The sequence below is a fragment of the Gordionus sp. m RMFG-2023 genome, chromosome 3, assembly GCF_954871325.1.
Source record: "Gordionus sp. m RMFG-2023 chromosome 3, tfGorSpeb1-WG-v2, whole genome shotgun sequence".
In the NCBI taxonomy this organism is placed as follows: domain Eukaryota; kingdom Metazoa; phylum Nematomorpha; class Gordioida; order Chordodea; family Parachordodidae; genus Gordionus; species Gordionus sp. m RMFG-2023.
In genome coordinates, this window is record NC_088777.1 from 43,969,812 (window position 1) to 43,989,124 (window position 19,313).

The 19,313-nt window shown below is 24.4% G+C and overlaps 1 protein-coding gene across 1 annotated transcript; it reads left to right on the forward strand.

The window, feature by feature from the left end:
• The first annotated feature begins 944 nt into the window (after positions 1-944).
• LOC135927012 (bestrophin-3-like) lies at positions 945-11,956 on the forward strand. The gene is made up of 9 exons (XM_065462946.1): positions 945-1,077; positions 1,125-1,286; positions 2,126-2,277; positions 2,319-2,396; positions 7,982-8,062; positions 8,110-8,264; positions 8,994-9,055; positions 10,633-10,712; positions 11,909-11,956. Exons 1-9 carry the CDS (start codon positions 945-947, stop codon positions 11,954-11,956), a joined length of 951 nt encoding a protein of 316 aa, XP_065319018.1.
• Positions 11,957-19,313: the final 7,357 nt, after the last annotated feature.

Here is a 19,313-nt window from a genome sequence, read left to right on the forward strand (position 1 = left end):
TTTTAGGAATTAAGAGCGGAAATTGATTTACTTTGAAAATATTAAAAACCAGAGCCTCTTTAGTCCAGGCTCATAGTCTAGGTTAAACTTGGTCATATCAAGCGAAATTTACAATCGGTCTCGGGGTCCACCTAGATTTTATTTAAAAAATACATCAATTTTTTTTTAATTTAAAAGAGAAATGCCAATTTGTTTTTTACATTAAAAAAATATAAATAGATGGAGAGGTAGCGTGTATTCACTGATCTGGAAATGTTTGTTTGTTTTTCTATTATTTTATGTGCTTTTATATGCTATTTTTGTGAATCTATTATCCCAAAACCAAAAGAGGTAAATTCAATATGAAATTTGTTAAATTTAAAATTAAAGATTTAGGTTAACTCAGGAAAGCTGATTTATTTAAATTTCTATTAGGCTTTTTATAATCACATGGCCTGTCAGATTTTTTAGGTAATTAAAAAAAATTTTTTTATTTGAAACCAATTTCTAATATTAATCCTAACTCATATACCTTCCTTGAAATCCCACTTCTTGTTTTAATTTATCTATATTTATTTTATTATATATTTCATCTAATATAAAACATTTATATCAGATGAACATTCCTTGAGTTAGCTATTATTCAACCAAACAAAATATGCTAAAAAAAATATTAATAATATTTTAATTTAATTAAATGATTAATATAAATAAGCGAGAAAAATGTTGATTAGGTTGTGTCCAAAATACAAAAAAATTTGATTCGCTAACTTTTGAAACTTTTTTGAAGAAGGAATAAGTTTTTTTTAATATCAAAATAGAAACATGTTCAAAATATAATTCTGGAATATTTTTATAAATTTAACATACCCATATAACTAAAATTTTAAAACTTTTTGAATTTTATGAAAAATATTTAGGACATAGCCTAATATAATTTTATTCGGTTAAAAATTAGAGTTTTTATGGAAGTATCTGGAAAAGCTGAAAAATTATTAGATGTCGTTCCATTTTCGTTTATATTAGGATTTTACACTGATGTTGTCTTGTTTCGATGGTGGAGATATTTTAGCAGTATACCTTACCCTGATAGATTAGGTATTTTATTTTCGATAAATATAATATTATATCTCGATTAAATAAAGCCTTTTTAATATCCACACATATCCATGGCACGGAAGAGAGAGCAAGACTTATAAGGAGAACATTAATGAGATATATTAATTTGACATTTATAAACGTATTCAGAAATTTGGCAATTTCCACAAGAAAAAGATTTCCTACATTAGATCATTTAGTCGTATCCGGTTTACATAAAATTTCCATATATTTTTATATCCTATTATTCATTCCAAATTTATAATAAAAAAAGTAATTGTAAGGGTTAAATAGCTTCGCAAGCAGATATCAGATACTAGGTTTTAAAATGCTTAAATATTGTTTCATGTAGGGTGGGATTAAATTTTTTTTATAAATGAACCATATTTTAAATTGTGAATCAGAAAGCAGTAAAGCCCAGGGAGTCGGAATTATAATTATTGACGTAAAATATAATGATAAATTAAATGTTAGCACGTCATGACCTTTAAACCCAATAATGAAAAAAAAATATATTGATTGTCTTTGAACATATCAATAGTAACCTGCAGGTCTGTTATTATTAAATTTACGTCAAATAAGATTTCGCCCTGCTTATCTAAGTTTTTGGCTTCTTGGAATTTTTATTATATTATATTTTCAGTGAGAATCTGCCATGAGCTGTTTAGGTTTAATTTATTTATTTATATTTGAGATTTCTTCTATGAAATAGCGGGTTAAAATATATTTTCATCTATCAAATCCTTGCAAATATTTAATATTTTATAATCAACCGAATAATTTCGAGAAAATATTGATAACATTTATTTATTTAATGAATCAATTACAATCATTATTTCTTAATTATACAAAAAATTAATAAATTTTATTTTTACAATTAGGCCCAGGCAATACTAGGGCTTTTTTTACAACACAGTCAGGTTTTCATTATTATAGTGATGGACCTGATTGGTATAATTAGATTAATTTATTCTCTTTGTTTCCTTGGCTGATTATATTTTGTTTTCGTCGTAAAATAAATTTAAAAATAAATAAATCCTTAATACAGGCATCTTAATTGAAAACGAAAAAAAGATATTGCAAACATTTGCTCCAGGAGACGTGTGGTGGGTAACTTTAATATGGTCAATAGCATTAATTAATAAAGCGCGTTCTGAGGGTTACATAAGAGATCAATTTAGCACAATAGATCTAATAAAAGTTACTACATTCACAATATGCATTAAATATAAATTGTTTAGGAGTTAATGAAATTGAGAGGAAATATGGGAAGATTGCTGGGGCAAGATTGGATAAGTTTTCCATTAGTATACACTCAAGTATATATGGAATTATATAAATGTGCGTTTAATAATAGGTTCAAAATGATTGTTTATTTTACATCTATTGATCTAATATATAATATATATTTTTATTGAACTTAGCAGCCCTAAATGCAATTATATTGTCTTTTAGTCTTTAGTTTTTACATAAAAATATAAGTTTTTGAATAAAAATATCAAGTCTAAAAAATTTAGATTATTCACGTGCTATCGATTATGCAAAATTTTAGAAGATATCTAAATAAAAAAATTGTCTCATAATTTCACTGTAAAAAATTATTATCTGAATCTATCATATCGACTTAATTTTCTTTGTTTCATGTAATCTACTATCCGGAGTTGTTTAAATATACTTTCTAAATGTATAAATATTTATGTTGTAAACGATTTCGTTTAAATTGAACGCGTTCCTGAAGGAAGTTTGTTTTTTGAAAAAGTGATGAATGACATTCCTTTTATTTTTGGCAAATTTTGAACGTGAAAGCCTTACTTTTTTTTTGACGAATGCATTCTTTTTTTATATTCGTTCAATTTTAAAATCTTATGTTGAGAATAAAAAATATTAATTTAATATTAATCCAAAATTAGAAAAAAGGTTTAACTATTTAATCATGTTTCCTTTATCACATTTGAATTTTTTTAAGCAGCCACTATTTCTGTCCTATAATATAGTTTTATAACTTGAATATTATTATTTATAGAGATGTTGTTATTTCAACATCAATTTCTGATTTTAACATTAACATAACATTAAATATAATAAATAACAGTATCATCATATTATCTATGTATATCCTTACAAAGATGTTGTTATTTCATCATCATCTTCTGATTTTAACATTAACATTAAATATAATAAATAACAGTATCATCATATTATCTATATATATCCTTACAAATGTAAATGTGTTCAAAAAGTAACCAGCAAGTTCTAATTTAAAGAGATACTTGATTATAATATTTATTATTTTATATAATGCAACTATAAATATCCTGTTAATAATTTATTTTTATATATTAAAAATTAATGAGGAATGCTTTTTCAATAAAAAAAAATTATTTTTATTCACTTAAAACTATTAATTTTAAACATGGCAAATCTAATATAACGTATTAAAAAAATATATGGTATTTATTTATATTAAATTAAATATTAAATAAAATTTAAAAAAAATATTTATTCATAAAGTTTTGAACGAAGGTGAACGCGTTCAGGAATATAAAAGCGTTCTTTTTTTTGAAGGTGAACGTTGAACGTAAACGCGTTCAATTATTTTAGAAATGTTTACAGCACTAATAAATATCGATATAAATAATTTTCTAAAGATATATAGGCTAATACACTCTGAATGGGATTGTTTCAGAATTTTTAATTGATCATAGTTGGTTTTAAAAAACTTAACTATTGAAAATGGTTCTTCGTAACAAAATTAATTATTAAATCATCTAGACAGGTTTGAGTAATGTAAAAAAAAATCAATATTAATTTGTTATTGAAGACGAGACCATATTTAAATTTTAAGTTTGACTTTGAATTTAGCAGTTTTTTTGTTGTATTATTTTTATTATATCAAAATAATATGTGTTCTAGGGTTTTTGAGGCTTATATAATATTATTTATGCTAAAATCTTAATTAGGTCGTTTATAAAAATCGTTCTTGCATTGCTCAGAATTAAAAAATACCGAAAGCTGAGAATATTTACTGAATTTTATATATATTTTTCTTAAAACCTATAACGGTTCGGACAGTTATATTTCTTTGAGCAATTCATTTTTTAAACTGAGCGTTTCCTTTTATATTTGAACAATTATTATTTTTTCTAAAAAATTAAGTTATTTATCAGTATTAAGAAATAATTCTTAGCATTCAGTATATTTTTTGATATGAATATGTATACAGATAGTTTAAGGATTTTTTTGCAATTCAGAATTAATTGCTAATTAAATAGGAGCCAAAACTTGCCTCTAAACATATATTGATTGGGTTTTTCATTCTTTCTTCAATTTTTAAGACTATAGAATTTATTAATTATTTTTTGAATAAAGAATAGATATGCTATAAATATCGAAATTCTTTAAGATTTATTACTTCTCACTTAATAAAAACCGACGCTTTTTTTTTAAATTTAATCGCTCAGAATAAAAAAAAACTTAAAGCTAAGGATTTATACTGTTCACAGATATTTCTTTTAAAATCAAAAACGATTTTTTAAAGTAAAAATTTTAATTTTCTAATGATAAATGGATATTCAGCACTCAATGTCACCAGATTACCTATTGAGAGGGGATTGGGGATTAATTATATATATGTATATACACAATATGCCAACATGAATATCAAATGAAAGTTTATACAAAGATCAAATAATTATTGATGCTAATCACTCTATGTGTATAGGTGGGTATTAGAAAAGATCTAACATTGTAATTTTACTCATCGCTATATCTTTAGGGGATTCAAATATTAGTATTATGTGTAAGATTCCTGAATGTTTAATTTACTCTTTTTATTTAACCAAAACCATAATTAAATATCAAGAGATTCACATTAAAATAAGCCCTCGTGACCAGTAATTTTTATTTTGAAAAACCTGCAAGGACTACTACAACAGATGGGAGGAGGGATTATGACATAATATCATCATTGAAATTAGAGGGCGCAGAAGCATGGGAACCAAAAGTGGAGGGGGGAAATATTTTTTTAGAAAATTTATAATCATATACAAATTCTTAAAATCAATAGCAATAAGAAAAATTATTATACTGTTTCTAAGCGATTCATTTTCTAATCTGAGCTTTTCCGTTTTATACTTGAGCATTAAATATTATTTCCCAAGACATTAAGTTTCATTTGAGAATTCTGAGCTTTAAGATTTATTCTGAGAGTATAAGGATTTTTTTTTCTTAATTTAGTTTTAATTCTGAGCAGTTAAATAGGAGCTCTTTTTTTATATATTAAATCACGTCCAAATTAAAATGTTTTTTTTTCTATAACGAGTCGAATAAAATATTATATTAGTATTATGTAAAAGATGGTAAACTCATTAAAAAAAATAAAGCCTATTCTTTTATTTTAAAATTAATGATTCAATAAAATTTATAAGGTGGTCATTTTTTATGTAACATAATACCTTAATATTTATGAATGGCAAGCAGATATTTACAAAATTTAAATTCATATTAATGCTAATTTATAGGTCGTGATGATGGGAGTTTATTCCTTTTGCATATTGTGTTTATTTGGGAGGCAAATCTTTTTGATAACAGATGCTTTTGAATCGTCTATTGCCGATATTAATACAGTCGTAATAACCCAGAATATAAATGATTACAGTGCTCCTTTCCGAACGTTATTACATTATACGATTTATATCGGCTGGCTAAAAGTATAAACAGCTTTTATATATTGAACTAAATTTTAAAATCCTGGTGCATAATTTGATGTAATGTTAAAAACCATGATATAGGTAAATATTTGTTTATAGTGAACTAAATATTTTTACCCCGAGTAAAACACATTAACTAAGTCTCAATGTATTGATCAGCTTATTACATAAGCTCTGCCATCTAATGTTGTTAAACTGCACTATTTGAGCCCATTTTTAAAAACGGCTAGCTTAATACTTCATCCAGAAAAATTTTACGCAAGCCTGAAGATTTTGTTCATAGAGGGAACATAGGTCTTAATTATTGAAATCTCAAGGCTTAGGCAATATTTTTCTGGCTAAAATATTGAGTTAGCCGTTTTTAAAAATTGGCTCAAAACGAGCCGTTTAACAACACTACTGGCATCTATAATATTTGTGATATTCAATTTTATTTTGCATAGTCATCTCTATCTATCACATTAAAAAGCTTATAAATTAATAAACATTAAAATAAACCCAATTGAATTCTTTCAAATATTTATATTTCTTTATCTATTTTGATGTAATATTTTGCTACCAGTAATTCATCTTGTGAGGGGGGGTTGGGGGGAGGGGTGGGGATTAGGGAATTGTTACGCATGAAATTAGAAGATGACGAATAACGCTTTAATAACATTTAACCCGTTTTTGCTTTGTGTCAAATATCGAACTTTTAATTAATTTTTTTGATTTGGAATATTTTCTGTTCAATATTTTAATTTAAAGATTATTAATCTTGTTGACTGATCTTTATTACATGTTTATTAGCTATTATTATTTTATTTATATATTAACTTATTATAAGAATTTTAAAAAAAAATCATAACAGGTAAATGCTTTAAATATATAATTTCTATATAATATTTACAAATTTTATACTTTTTGTATTGTGTTTAGACAGGATTTAATAAATAGAATATAGCAGGTTATGTTTACTTATTCATTTGTGTCAAATAATTTATTTTATTATTCATGTTCCGATATTGGAATATCGCAACTCATAAGAGTAATAATTATGTTCGAAATTTCTTACAATTGTATAATTTTTAAATTTTTGAATATTATTAATGAAATAAAAATCACATAAATAGTTAAAGAATATATCATAAATATTTTTATAACAGATTAATTTCACCATAAAAGCATTGAAGAATTGGTTGAAATAAGAAAAAGATTATCACACAGTATGACTTTCTTTGAGCCATCTGATGATGAAAATCATAGTGAGGAAAATAGGGAAGATGACGACGAAGGTTGTATAATAGATTATCTTAGTTTAGGCAGGTATAGTTTTATACAACATGGAGCTTGAATTACATCAATTAAGAGTTTATATTGATAAAATAAATTATATTACAAAAAAAGGATTTAATTTCACAATATTCCCAATCTTCAGAAACGATTAAAAATTTGTCTTATCATGCATGATACTAATTCTTTTTAATCATAAATTTTACAGTGTAAATTTTATTTCAATAGAAAGGAGCATTAGATGAAAGGGGGGAAAATCTTCAGTCGAATCTTCAATAGGCTAAAAAAATACATGGAGGTATTAAATGTAGTGTTAATCTCCCGAAATCATATTAGAAGCTAATACTTATATACATTTTATATATTATTTGAATATAAATTGATATTGATTTGAAAAATAAAATAATACTACCGATGTTCTTATATGAGGACAACAATTTTCTAAAGAACTTGGAGATTTAAAAAAAATGTAATATAGCAGTTTTATTTTTACACAATAATTTATAAAAACCATTAAAAAAATTTAAACTGGGCAAAAACGGGTATATTTCGCTGAATCATTTTTAAAATTCCAATATAATTAAAGCTAAAATTACAAAATATATTTGGATTTAAAATATGTATGTGACGAATCCTCATTATTTACAGAAAATGTAGGCTTGCCGAAATAGTAAACTCATACATCAAATTTTGATTATATTACCATATATAGTTAGATAGATGGATGATTTGTGTTTTAAGATTTAAGAAAAGGGTAAAAAAAAATAATTGATTTTATTTCATTATAAAAAAATTGGATTATTGATTAATCTTAAAAAAATTTGAGTATATTATTAATTTATAATGTATTGTTTAATTATAAAAATGAAAATATATTTAAATAGAATAATTAATAAATTTTTTTAATATAAATAAAACCTTAGGCAGCTGAAGTATGTTTAAATCCTATGGGCGAGGATGACGATGATTTTCCTATTAACTGGTTAATAGATAGAAATCTTTACGTAAATATAAATAAAATGTTTTTGGTTATTGTATTACATTACATTAGATATCTTATATATTGATTGATGAAATGCACCAAGTATGTCCACCAATAATCAAGGATAATTTCTGGGATAAAGAAATAGCTCGACTTCCTTATAATCAGGCCACTAAAAAATTTAAAATTTTCCAGCCATTTGAAGGTTCTGCTGCAAAACTCATGTATAATTAATTTATGCGTATAGTTCAAACTAATTTATACCATTATAGCATAAAATTAAAAGAATCAGCATATTTATTCACTGATGTCATACCAATAAAACATAATTTTAAACTACGTACTGATATTGAAAATGAAAAAACGACGAAGAATAGGTATATATTATAAGAATATAGAACTTATTATATAGTTTTTTTTATGAATATCTATAAATTCAGAAACAGAGAATTTATCAAAATCGTTTTATTTATTAAATTTGAATTTTTAATCATTTCTTATATCTTTATTAGAAGTTGACCTGGGCCGAATTGGATAGAAAAAATTTAATCGGGTTTCTCGGTCCGGTTAAAAATTTTCTTATCCGAACTACCTTTTATGAGCAAAATCTCCAAGCTCACACAATATTATTTTGGCTAAAATATTGATCGGACCGTTTTTAGAAATCGATCCTAATTCCGCTTATAAGAAACAATTTCATACTAGGAAATTAGATTTTTTGAGTAAGTCTATTTACAAATCATTTGAAAATTAGCTATTCACCGAATTTGTCAATAAGAGAGAACTTTTGAGTATAATTTAAGATCCAAATTGATAGGTCAATTTTTGTTATTTAACGTGTATACTGCGTTTAAATGTGGTAAATATTGAAAATTGGTTTAAAAATCTAGAATTATTTTACGAAAGATTTATTTATACATTATAAAATATTGCATTCTTATAATTTTATTAAGGGAAACTATAAATGAAAAACCCGATATCTCGAAATTTTCTGATAATGCTGAATCTGAAAAGGGTAATTGTTGTATATATAATATATAGGGATAAAAAAACCTTTTTTTTTCAATTATTTTTTATTTTAACTTTTGAGTGTTTCAATTTTTGTTTTTGTTTTTAAAGCTTTTATTCCCTTTTTTTACATTAAAAAAACAGATTTAGGCTTTTTATGCTTTTTTTCTCGCATACTATAGTACTCAAACCCATCTATTATGCAACTACCCTTTTTTTGAATCAAATTATTATATATAAATATTTTATCAGATTATATTATTTATAATTTAAAAAATTATTAGTTTTTTTTCTTAAACTTAAATAATCTTGAAATATTATAACAAAAATGGCACATGTTACAGAGAAGATCATCTCCATCATTATGTTTGACATTTCTCTGTCCTTATTCCTATTTCTAAAGCTTACCTCACCACACTAAGAGATTACCTTAATTTCGTCTCAACACAAATGTTAAGCTGAAAAATTATGTTAAATTCACAATTGATCAAAAATATAAAAAGCTAATATTGATTGATATGAATGTGAATGAACAATTCGAAGGGACATATAATCGTTGATTCTACAAGTCCCAGATAAAAAAAAGTAAAATAATGATACAGATATACAGTTGAGAATAATATTGCTCTCTATTTTACCAACTATAAATTTATTTATATATATAAAATATTCTTTAGAGGGTGCTCAAAAATCTTTAGCTGCTGCCTGACCCTCCCATCTGACGTCTATGAGAATCATAACCCAACTGCTTAGAAAGAAAGTTAATATACCCCTAATCCTTATAATATGAGTATAAATTTCTTAAATATGAACATCTTTATGGATTAACATAAGTATGTGAGAGTAAAATATAGTATAGAAAGTTATATATGTAATTTATGGGTTGCCGACTAGCGAATTTATATTAAAACATATAACGAAGAAATAGTTTAAGGAAGTAACTTTTCCTTAACTCATTCAAACTTGAATAAAAGTAAGGAAGAAAGATTTTATCTATTTTTGATCTTGAAAAAATTCAAGAGATTATTAAAAGAAATATAATCCTGATGAAATATAACAATCAGGAGTTGTAAGCTGTCACAGTCTTGTAATTTAATTATTATTTTTATAAAGAATTAACATTCAAATCAATTTAAAATGCAAAAATAGTGAAATAAATACATTCGGATTTTACCCTATAAATAAAAAAATACTTTAAATACATTGATTACTATTACGATTATTAAAATGGTATATAATATAAAATACCCCCCACATGTATCAAAAATTATGTACCGATTCGAAAATGTTGAGTCATATATTAAAATGGGCTTGGTTATTATAGTATACCACAATATTATACACTTAAATATATTATTTATTTTTATAATATTTAAAATTTATACTTAACTATTTTAGTCTTATCCTGGTAAGTTTATTTAATTCCTGATTGGTTGGGTTTAATAAAAATAATCTCTAATTATCTAAAAATTGAGTATAATAATTTAGGTCATTTGATGATATTTTATTGATGTAGATATGTATAAATTTGCATTTCCCTGAACATTTTTGTTTTATAGCATAACTCACATTAATTAAAATTAGACAGGATATTAAATTTGGAGTCAAATTTAGCCGGCCAAGAAAAAGAAGACCCAAAGATTCTTGAAAAATTACCCGAAAATGTAAATTTATATTTTATTCAAGTATATTTAGATTTATTGTGTGATATATTGGTTATAACCAGAAAACATTTCACTCAGGAATAGGGAGGGTATAAGGAAAACTATTTTTTGATGTCTTTCTAAAATACTTTTATTCGATTCTCTTCTAGATGTAGTTTATAACACCCTCTTCAGTACACAGCTCCATAAAAATATACTGTTTTATTTGCTCTGCTATTTCATCAACTTGACTTGTTAAAGATTAATGGTGATGCCAATAATTTTATTAAAGTTTTAAAACAGAAATCAATTTATTAATCATTCCCAAAAATTGTTTATTTAAAAACATTCAATTAAAATGAAAGTAAAAATAATTTATAAAAATATCCTCAATTGGAGTTATTTTTAAAATCAAATTTATTTTTAACGTCACTAAATAAATCATATCATTTGATCTTTTTATTATTTTAATGTAGACTCTTCTACAGTGTTGTTAAACGGCCCGATTTTTGTCGATTTTAATAAACGACTTGATTAATATTTTAGCCAAAATAATATTTTCTAAAAATTAAAATTTGATAAATAGAAGTCCAAACCTTCTGCCACCTATGACAAAAATCTCCAGGCTTATATAATATTATTTTGGCTTAAATCTTAATCGTGCCCTTTTAATGGACCCCAATCGGGGCCGTTTAATAACAGTATCTGTGATCATAATAAATTAAATAACAAGGCAGGTTCAGCCTTGATCTAGAGGCCGCTTAAACCTGCCAGTGTTTTTGCTGGCTATTTTATAGGTCTATAAATTACTTGTTGAGAAGTTGAGAAGTTGTTGCTTTTACATGTTTAAAATTAGATTATCGAACAAATGGCTTAGTCTATGACTCATATTAAACCCTAAAGACAAAAATATATAAATATGCGAATAATATTGATATTCAAATTGAATATCAGCCATTTATATTCAAAACCTTTGAATATTAAATTATTTATTGTTTATTCATAAAATTAAGTATAGAAATGGGGATATTTTTGGAAACCACAATAATGAATATTTTCCGAACTAAAATTATTCATTTTTACCCAAAAAAATAAAAACATTTTTCTGTTGGGAGGGGAAGGGACAGAAATGGGGGAGAGGGGAAGAGATGGAATCGAACTATGGACCTAAATATTTGTATTTAATATTTTTTATAAAATTCATCTTTATTTTCTAGGATTTATTATTTAGATCTTTGGATAAAACTGGAAGCGAAAAATCTTAAAAACAATACTATTTTAAATGGACCTTGATATAATATGTTTTTAAAGTTAATTTAATCAATGATAAAGTTTATATCAAATAGTTTATAAGAATTATCATGTATAAGTTTTTAAATTTTTTATAATAAATGTTATGTTGTCTTGTAGGAAGATACAGTAATTATTTTACTATTCAACCTTCTTATATTATACACAATTTCTTTTAGGTATCTTCAAAAAATTTATCAAAAATATTCCCCATTTAATATTTTATATTCATTATTTCAAAATAATGGGACATAATTGCAAAACGCGAAATCATGTAACCATCAATGTTCATTATTACAAAAAAATTTTATGGGTATATATATGGAGTCTCAGACTTAATTAGTTTTTTAAATCTGTTTTTCAGAAAAAGTTTGACAATGTCGTAAATTATACTTACAGTTGTTTAAAAGCGAAGTGTTTGGAAAAAATATGCGATTTTTTCTGCATTTCTTTCTTTCTTTTTCTTTCTTTCTTACTTTCTTTTTCTTTCTTTCTTACTTTCTTTTTCTTTCTTTCTTACTTTCTTTTTCTTTCTTTCTTACTTTCTTTTTCTTTCTTTCTTACTTTCTTTCTTTTTTCGGTTCTTTCTCGATATTTGTTATTCATGCCATAATTTAATTTATTCATAATTTCTCTTAATTTTATTTAACTTTTAATATATATTCATATAATTATTTTTACCATTTTAATAACATTTGTGGTTTAAATTCCTTATTCTTTCTTTTTTAATTTAGAAATAATTGGTTTTAATTTGGTTCTCTCATCTTAGTTAAAACTTAATCCTACTCTGTTTCTGTTCTAAATTTTTTTTATTTTTTCTATCAATTTTATCCTTTAATGATTACATTCCCTAGTCATCTAAATTCCCATAGCAACTTAATCCAAATTTGAGAGTGAGATAGGCATGTTCAAAATCACATAAAAAATCATCTATCTCTTTAATTGCTAATAATTTAATAAAATTTTTTTGATTAATCATTTTATAATTATTTTTTAAGTAACAGGTAGCCAATAATTTTATATATAAATATGCTATCATATAATGTGAAGCTATTATAAAATTCATTGATATTAAAGTTTTCTAAAATATCAAAGCATTTTTATCATTATATATTTATAGCAAATAAGATTTTCATACTAAATTAAATATAATTTACAAATTTTTATTTTTTTTTTAATGATGTGCTTAAAGTGTAAATAAACTTGACCAGATCACAATATAATTTAGAAATTTTGATAAAATAAATTTTTTGACTCTAACTAATCTATATTATTTAATCACTATATTAATATAGAAGTGATTTTAAAACTTTCGCATTTATCCGATAATATATAACATCTTTAAACAATATTTTCAAAACGCATTATTTTTTGTATTTATGAATATTGCATAAATGTTTCAAAGATATATATAAATCATTGTTCTGGAAGGGAGAACATTTTGATTCTCTGAAATCTACCTCCATGGAAATCATAGGGTTAGGATTAAAGATAACATTGATGAGGATTAGGGTTAATCAATTCAAAATGGTTGCATTTTAATAAAATTAGAGCCTTGTATTTTTAGTAAATTACTATACGTTAAATGGCATCATATATCATTAATCGAAATTTATAGGATAGATTAGTTTTACAAATACTATAATTTACATTTTAGGCAAAATTCGATTTTTTAAAAACGCATTCAACAGATTATTAAGCTATTTTCCAAACAATTAATTTATCAGATAATTTTTTTTAAATTTGAAAAATCTGGTTTTTCCGGGAAAGTTTTCCAACGTTTGTACAGTTCTCACTATATATATTTCAGACAATTTTTAGGATATTACACATGCTGACTAAGGTTGGGTAATACACAACGGCAAATATTTCACTTAAACTGTCATTATTTATAAAAATAGTATGAAGTTATCTATCTTCATAATGAAATTCATGGTCAAGACTATTCATTTATGGTATTCCTAAGGTTATAGTAGTTGGAATATTGTAAAAAAAAGAATTGTCTTCTTAGATAAGTGAGAATTTTCAGCCCATTGAAATGAGGTTTTTACCAAAATTAATTTTAAAGCATAAGTATTTGACATTACAATATCCAAAGCTCTAGATAGAACTAACTTATGCACCCTCAAGCTCTTAATCTCTATTTCCGATGTAGGCCAGATGCAGATAGATTAATTTTAATTCCACAGTAAAGTGTATACCTCTCACTAGGGATTACACTTGAGTAAACATTCGTTAAATCTAACATCAGAAAAATCCTCTTTCGGTGGTCGATATAAAAAAAACAAATATTCGGAGTTAAACAAAGTTGTTACTGTTGTCACACCAAACTACCAAAACTTTGGCTACGAGGCACTTTCCCTTTGAAGGGCTACTAGAAAAATGACGTTTCTCACGGGCGATTCTAAAGGATATTTATATATTCGTCAGAACATTAGCATTTTACATTGTCTATTCCCATCAATGTTTTCTACCATTCCCTTAATTTCATCTACACTTTTATTACCTTACTACCTCACGCAAGACATGGGGTGTATACATATAATCAGTGCCATAGCTAAGATTTTTTGGTAGGTGTCTAATTTTAAAAAATATTTGTGGGCTTAGGCCGCCAGTTTTGGTCTATAATAAATATTTCTGAATTTCATATAGTTTAAAAGATTATATCAAATAATTATTTAATTTAGGTGCTCACAAAAATCACAAGTATTTAATAAAATATAAAAATTTATTTAATGAGTTTTATTAAAAAATAGGCATTTTGTTAACTAAAATAATGTGGCTTTATTGTTAAATAGTAAAATTCAGGATAATAAAAAAAGGTAATATCGCGAAAAATATAAATTGCATAGGGTAATAAAATGTAATACGTTAAAAGAATCAAAAAAGAAATGTAACATTAAAATCATAATAATTCAAAAATAAATGATTAGAAATATATGTCTACATTCCTATAAATTGAAATTTAAGATTCTATGGGGCCTTTAGCCATTTCTTTTAATAGGTTTTCCCTCAATTCCTTAACATATTGAGTTTAAGGTTTTCCCAATTAGTAGGACCACCTTTCAATATATGAGAAAGAGAACTAACCAATGCTTTCTCCCTATCAATGTTATTATTCATTATATTGAGATTTTTATCGATCGATCCCGACCTGGATAAAATATCGTGTAATCAACTTTCTTTACCTCGCCGATAACACAATCTACATTAAAACTTCCCACTAATAATAACCAGGGGAGATAACCTTAATTCGCTATTATCTTTTCTGAATAAATGGATTAAAGGTATATGATAGGTATAAATTATAAATTTTACTAAAACAGGTATAACATTATTAACTATATTTAACTCATTAATTTTAAAATCTATAATTTGATCTTTATTAATTTCAACATTTATTTTGGAGCTAAAACACGGCTCTATCATTAATTTGTTGATTGTAGGGGATATGATTTTTATGGAATTTTTTCCTCGTTCAATAAATAAGTCTTTTCTATTTCCCGAAGTTTATTTCTAATACTATTCGCGGTTATTTTTCTTTCGGCATTATCTGCTGCTAATTCATTATGTATGGTAAAAAGATACCAGTAATTGCGAGGACCCACATATTTTCTTCTTCAAGAGTGCAATAAGACCAATATTTATAACAATTTTCTTGGGACATAATGGAAACGTTAGCCTCAGTGTCCAGCTGTATTTTAATGCACATATGGTCAGTTCTTAAATTAATCTCAGGACAAGGACACTGTCCATCTCCTCTTTGAGTCATAAAATTGTATATGTTTTAATAAGCTGACTTATATTTATTCTATTTAAAATTCCAATTTATTAGAATCTAAAATCATGCCTAAATTCAACTTAGAATTTAGAGGCATTTTAATATCATCAATATGTTTCTTAACAATACGCATTGGTTATTTCTCCCATTTAAAATTCCTTTTGTTCAAATTATATGGACATTTAAAATTTTTCATTGTATCAACACGATAATAAAAATTTATATCTTAACTCTTTTTATTAGAGTTAACTTTTGGTTTACAATTATCATTAATCTGACAATTGTTTTTTTATTCAATATTATCCATAGAATTTTTCACAACATGATATTTATCTAAAAATTTATTATTATAATTTAATGATCTCTCGAGATTTTTTATGACCATAACGGCAATTATATAGTCAGTTTACTTATTTAATAATTTTTATGGCCACATGACCATTTTTATTAGTTTAAAGCAAATGCTAGAATAATTTTCATCGGATTTTAATAATTCAAATTTGTTTGTGGAAATAATTTCTGAAATTTTCCCAACAGTTGAATCACATGTAGGGACTTTCTTAAAGGAACACCAAAGCAAAAATTTATATTCTTTCAAATACAAATTGTATCTTTATAACCTTTATATTCACATCGGATACAAATAATATTATCTGTAGGGATTTTAAGAATAGATTTAAACAATATAAAAACAGATAATAAAAATTATAAACAGAAGACCATTAAAATATATAGAATAATATTATACATTATTCATTTAATTTACTTTAAAATTAAAATTGACACTGTTTCTGTCCTTTGAAAAACAATTTTTTTATTATCAATTTTCTACCACATATTTGACAGCTAGGTAGATTATTTATTATTCTATTTATATACATCCTTATAACCTTAATTCCTTTAACTCTTTTGAGATAACAACCGATTTTTACAAACATGGATGATCATATCACATTTAGTTCACCATTTTTGATTTCATTTTAAAATTACCTTTAAACTGCTTTCCAAATTCATTATTTTACTCAAGAAATTATATGAAACGGAACATTTATTAAACCCATTAGATATCTGTTCAAATGAATTACCATTTTTCATATGTTCTTTCAATTTATTTAACACAATATTTAACTCACAGTTAATATGATTTAAATTACCAAAAAAACATTTCCATTAAACACGCAGTTTTGTCCAGCACATCCGAATTTGCGTATGTTTCAATTCATTTTGTTTAACAATTAATAAACATTAAAAAAAATTGCTTTTATTAAAAAGTTAAAGGAGATATATAATATAAAAAACAAATAGGTTAAAACTATTGGTAATTATATAATAAAAACCATCAAAAATTTTTGTTTTACAAAAATTTATTAGTTGCACTGTAGTGTTTTATTTTAATTTTAAATGTTCATATAAAAATATTTTTTTTACCATTTGGTTTGGATAAATCACAACTGGGTTTAATTTATTTCCAAATACTATTAATTAAAATCAAAATATTAGCTTGTAAAAAAATATATCAAATTTGAATGTTCAGGGCGCTGTTAGATTATTTCTCAATCGTTAAGTTAAATTTTTTGGAAATTTTATAATTATATCTTGTTAATGGAAAAATATAAAATTCTAATTTTAGTAGAATATTTAATTCGATAAATAATTTTAATTCTGATAACTTATTTCATATGACTGTTTCTTATTCAGCTGATTTTATAACTAGCGATTTTTCAGTATTTTTTCGAGTACTATGGAAGTAAATTTTTTTTTACAATCCATATATATTTTTAGCTTTATATTATATTTGAATACATATTTTGATATAAAAATTTATTAAATGAATATTTTATTATTTGAATATATTTTTTCGACTATCTCCCCAAATTGAGAACCTCTACCCTAAATTGTAAAAGGCAACATGTGAATCTGTCTCATAATCAGCAATCCTTATTTCGCCCATCCTTTCCCTCTTTGTGCGAAATGTTTAATCCTAAAGCTAAACAAAATATATCCATCATAAACGTCATAAATAGTTAAAGCCGATAGTGAATAAAATCGTGGCCAGTTCTTATCAAATGGAATGAAGACTGATAAAGAGAGTTATCTTATAATGGAAGAATGAAAACCGCCGAGTGTTACAAATACTAAAAAAATCTTACTATCTAGAAATTCTTAGTTTTAAAATTTTATTTCTGTTTAATATATTTAAAACATATAGTGCGTTAACTAAGACTTGTATAAATAATGGCATGAAACTAACCTATCCAATTTCCCTTTTCTAATTTTCAATGATTTTATAGGTTTTAAATATTAGAATTAATTACCTTAAATAATTTCAAATGGACCTATAGTTACAAAAATAAAAATTAATCTATAAATATTATTTAGCCTATGAAATTTGATATCTGGTAATTAAAATTTATTGTTTATAGAATTATGTTCCTAAATTTTAAGAATATAATAAATTGAAATTATATAAACCGCTTTCTAAAGAGCTTAGAATCGAAACAAGAATATAGCACCCTCGTATAAAAATATATGGAAACTTAAATCAGACATTTTAAAATTACCGGGAGGGGAGAAGGGGTAATTTATAGTTAAAATCCTTATAAATTATTTTTAATTAATTGCTTTAACAGGGTTGGAATTTAAGATATATAAAACCATATTTTAAAATTTTTAGGAATTGGCTGAAATTAATTTACTTTAAAAATACCAGAGCCTCTTTAGTCCAGTTTCATAGTATAGGTTCATAAACTTGTTTATAACATGCGAAATTTACAATCGTTGCGTCCTCCAGATTTTATTTAAAAATTTAAATTGGTTTTTTTTGATTTAAAAGAGAAATGGCAATTTGTTTTTTACATTAAAAAATAAATAGGTGGAGAGGTAGCTTGTACTCACTGATCTGGAAAAGTATGTTCTTTTTTATAGTAATATATGGGCTTTTATATGCTATTTTTGTGAATCTATTATCCCAAAACCAACAGAGGTAAATTTATAATTTGTTTATATTTAAAATTAAAAATTTCATCTAACTTAGAAGCTGATTTATTTTTATTTCTATATATTATTTATAATCACATGGGTCAGATTTAATAGGTAATATTCAAATTTTATTAAAAATCAATTTATAATACCCTAAGCCATTTCTCTCAAACCTTTAATTAATCTATATTTTTCCTTAGATCCTACTCCTTGCTTTTATTTACCTATTTTTATATTAATTATATTTCATCATTCAAAACATATCATGTGAACATTCCTTGAGTTAGCTATTATCCGACAAAACTAAATATGCTAATAAAGAATATAATAACATTTTAGTTTAAATAAATGATTTATATAAATAAGTAAGAAAAATTTTGATTAAGCTCCAAAATATAAATAAAATTTGATTCGCAAACTTGAAATTTTTATCGAAAAAATGGAATAAGTTTTAATATAAACAAAACATATCCAGATAATTTTAGAAAATTTAAAATTTAACATAACTATATTACAAGAGTTTTAAAACTTTTCCAATTTAATATTCAACATAGCCTCACCTGATATATATT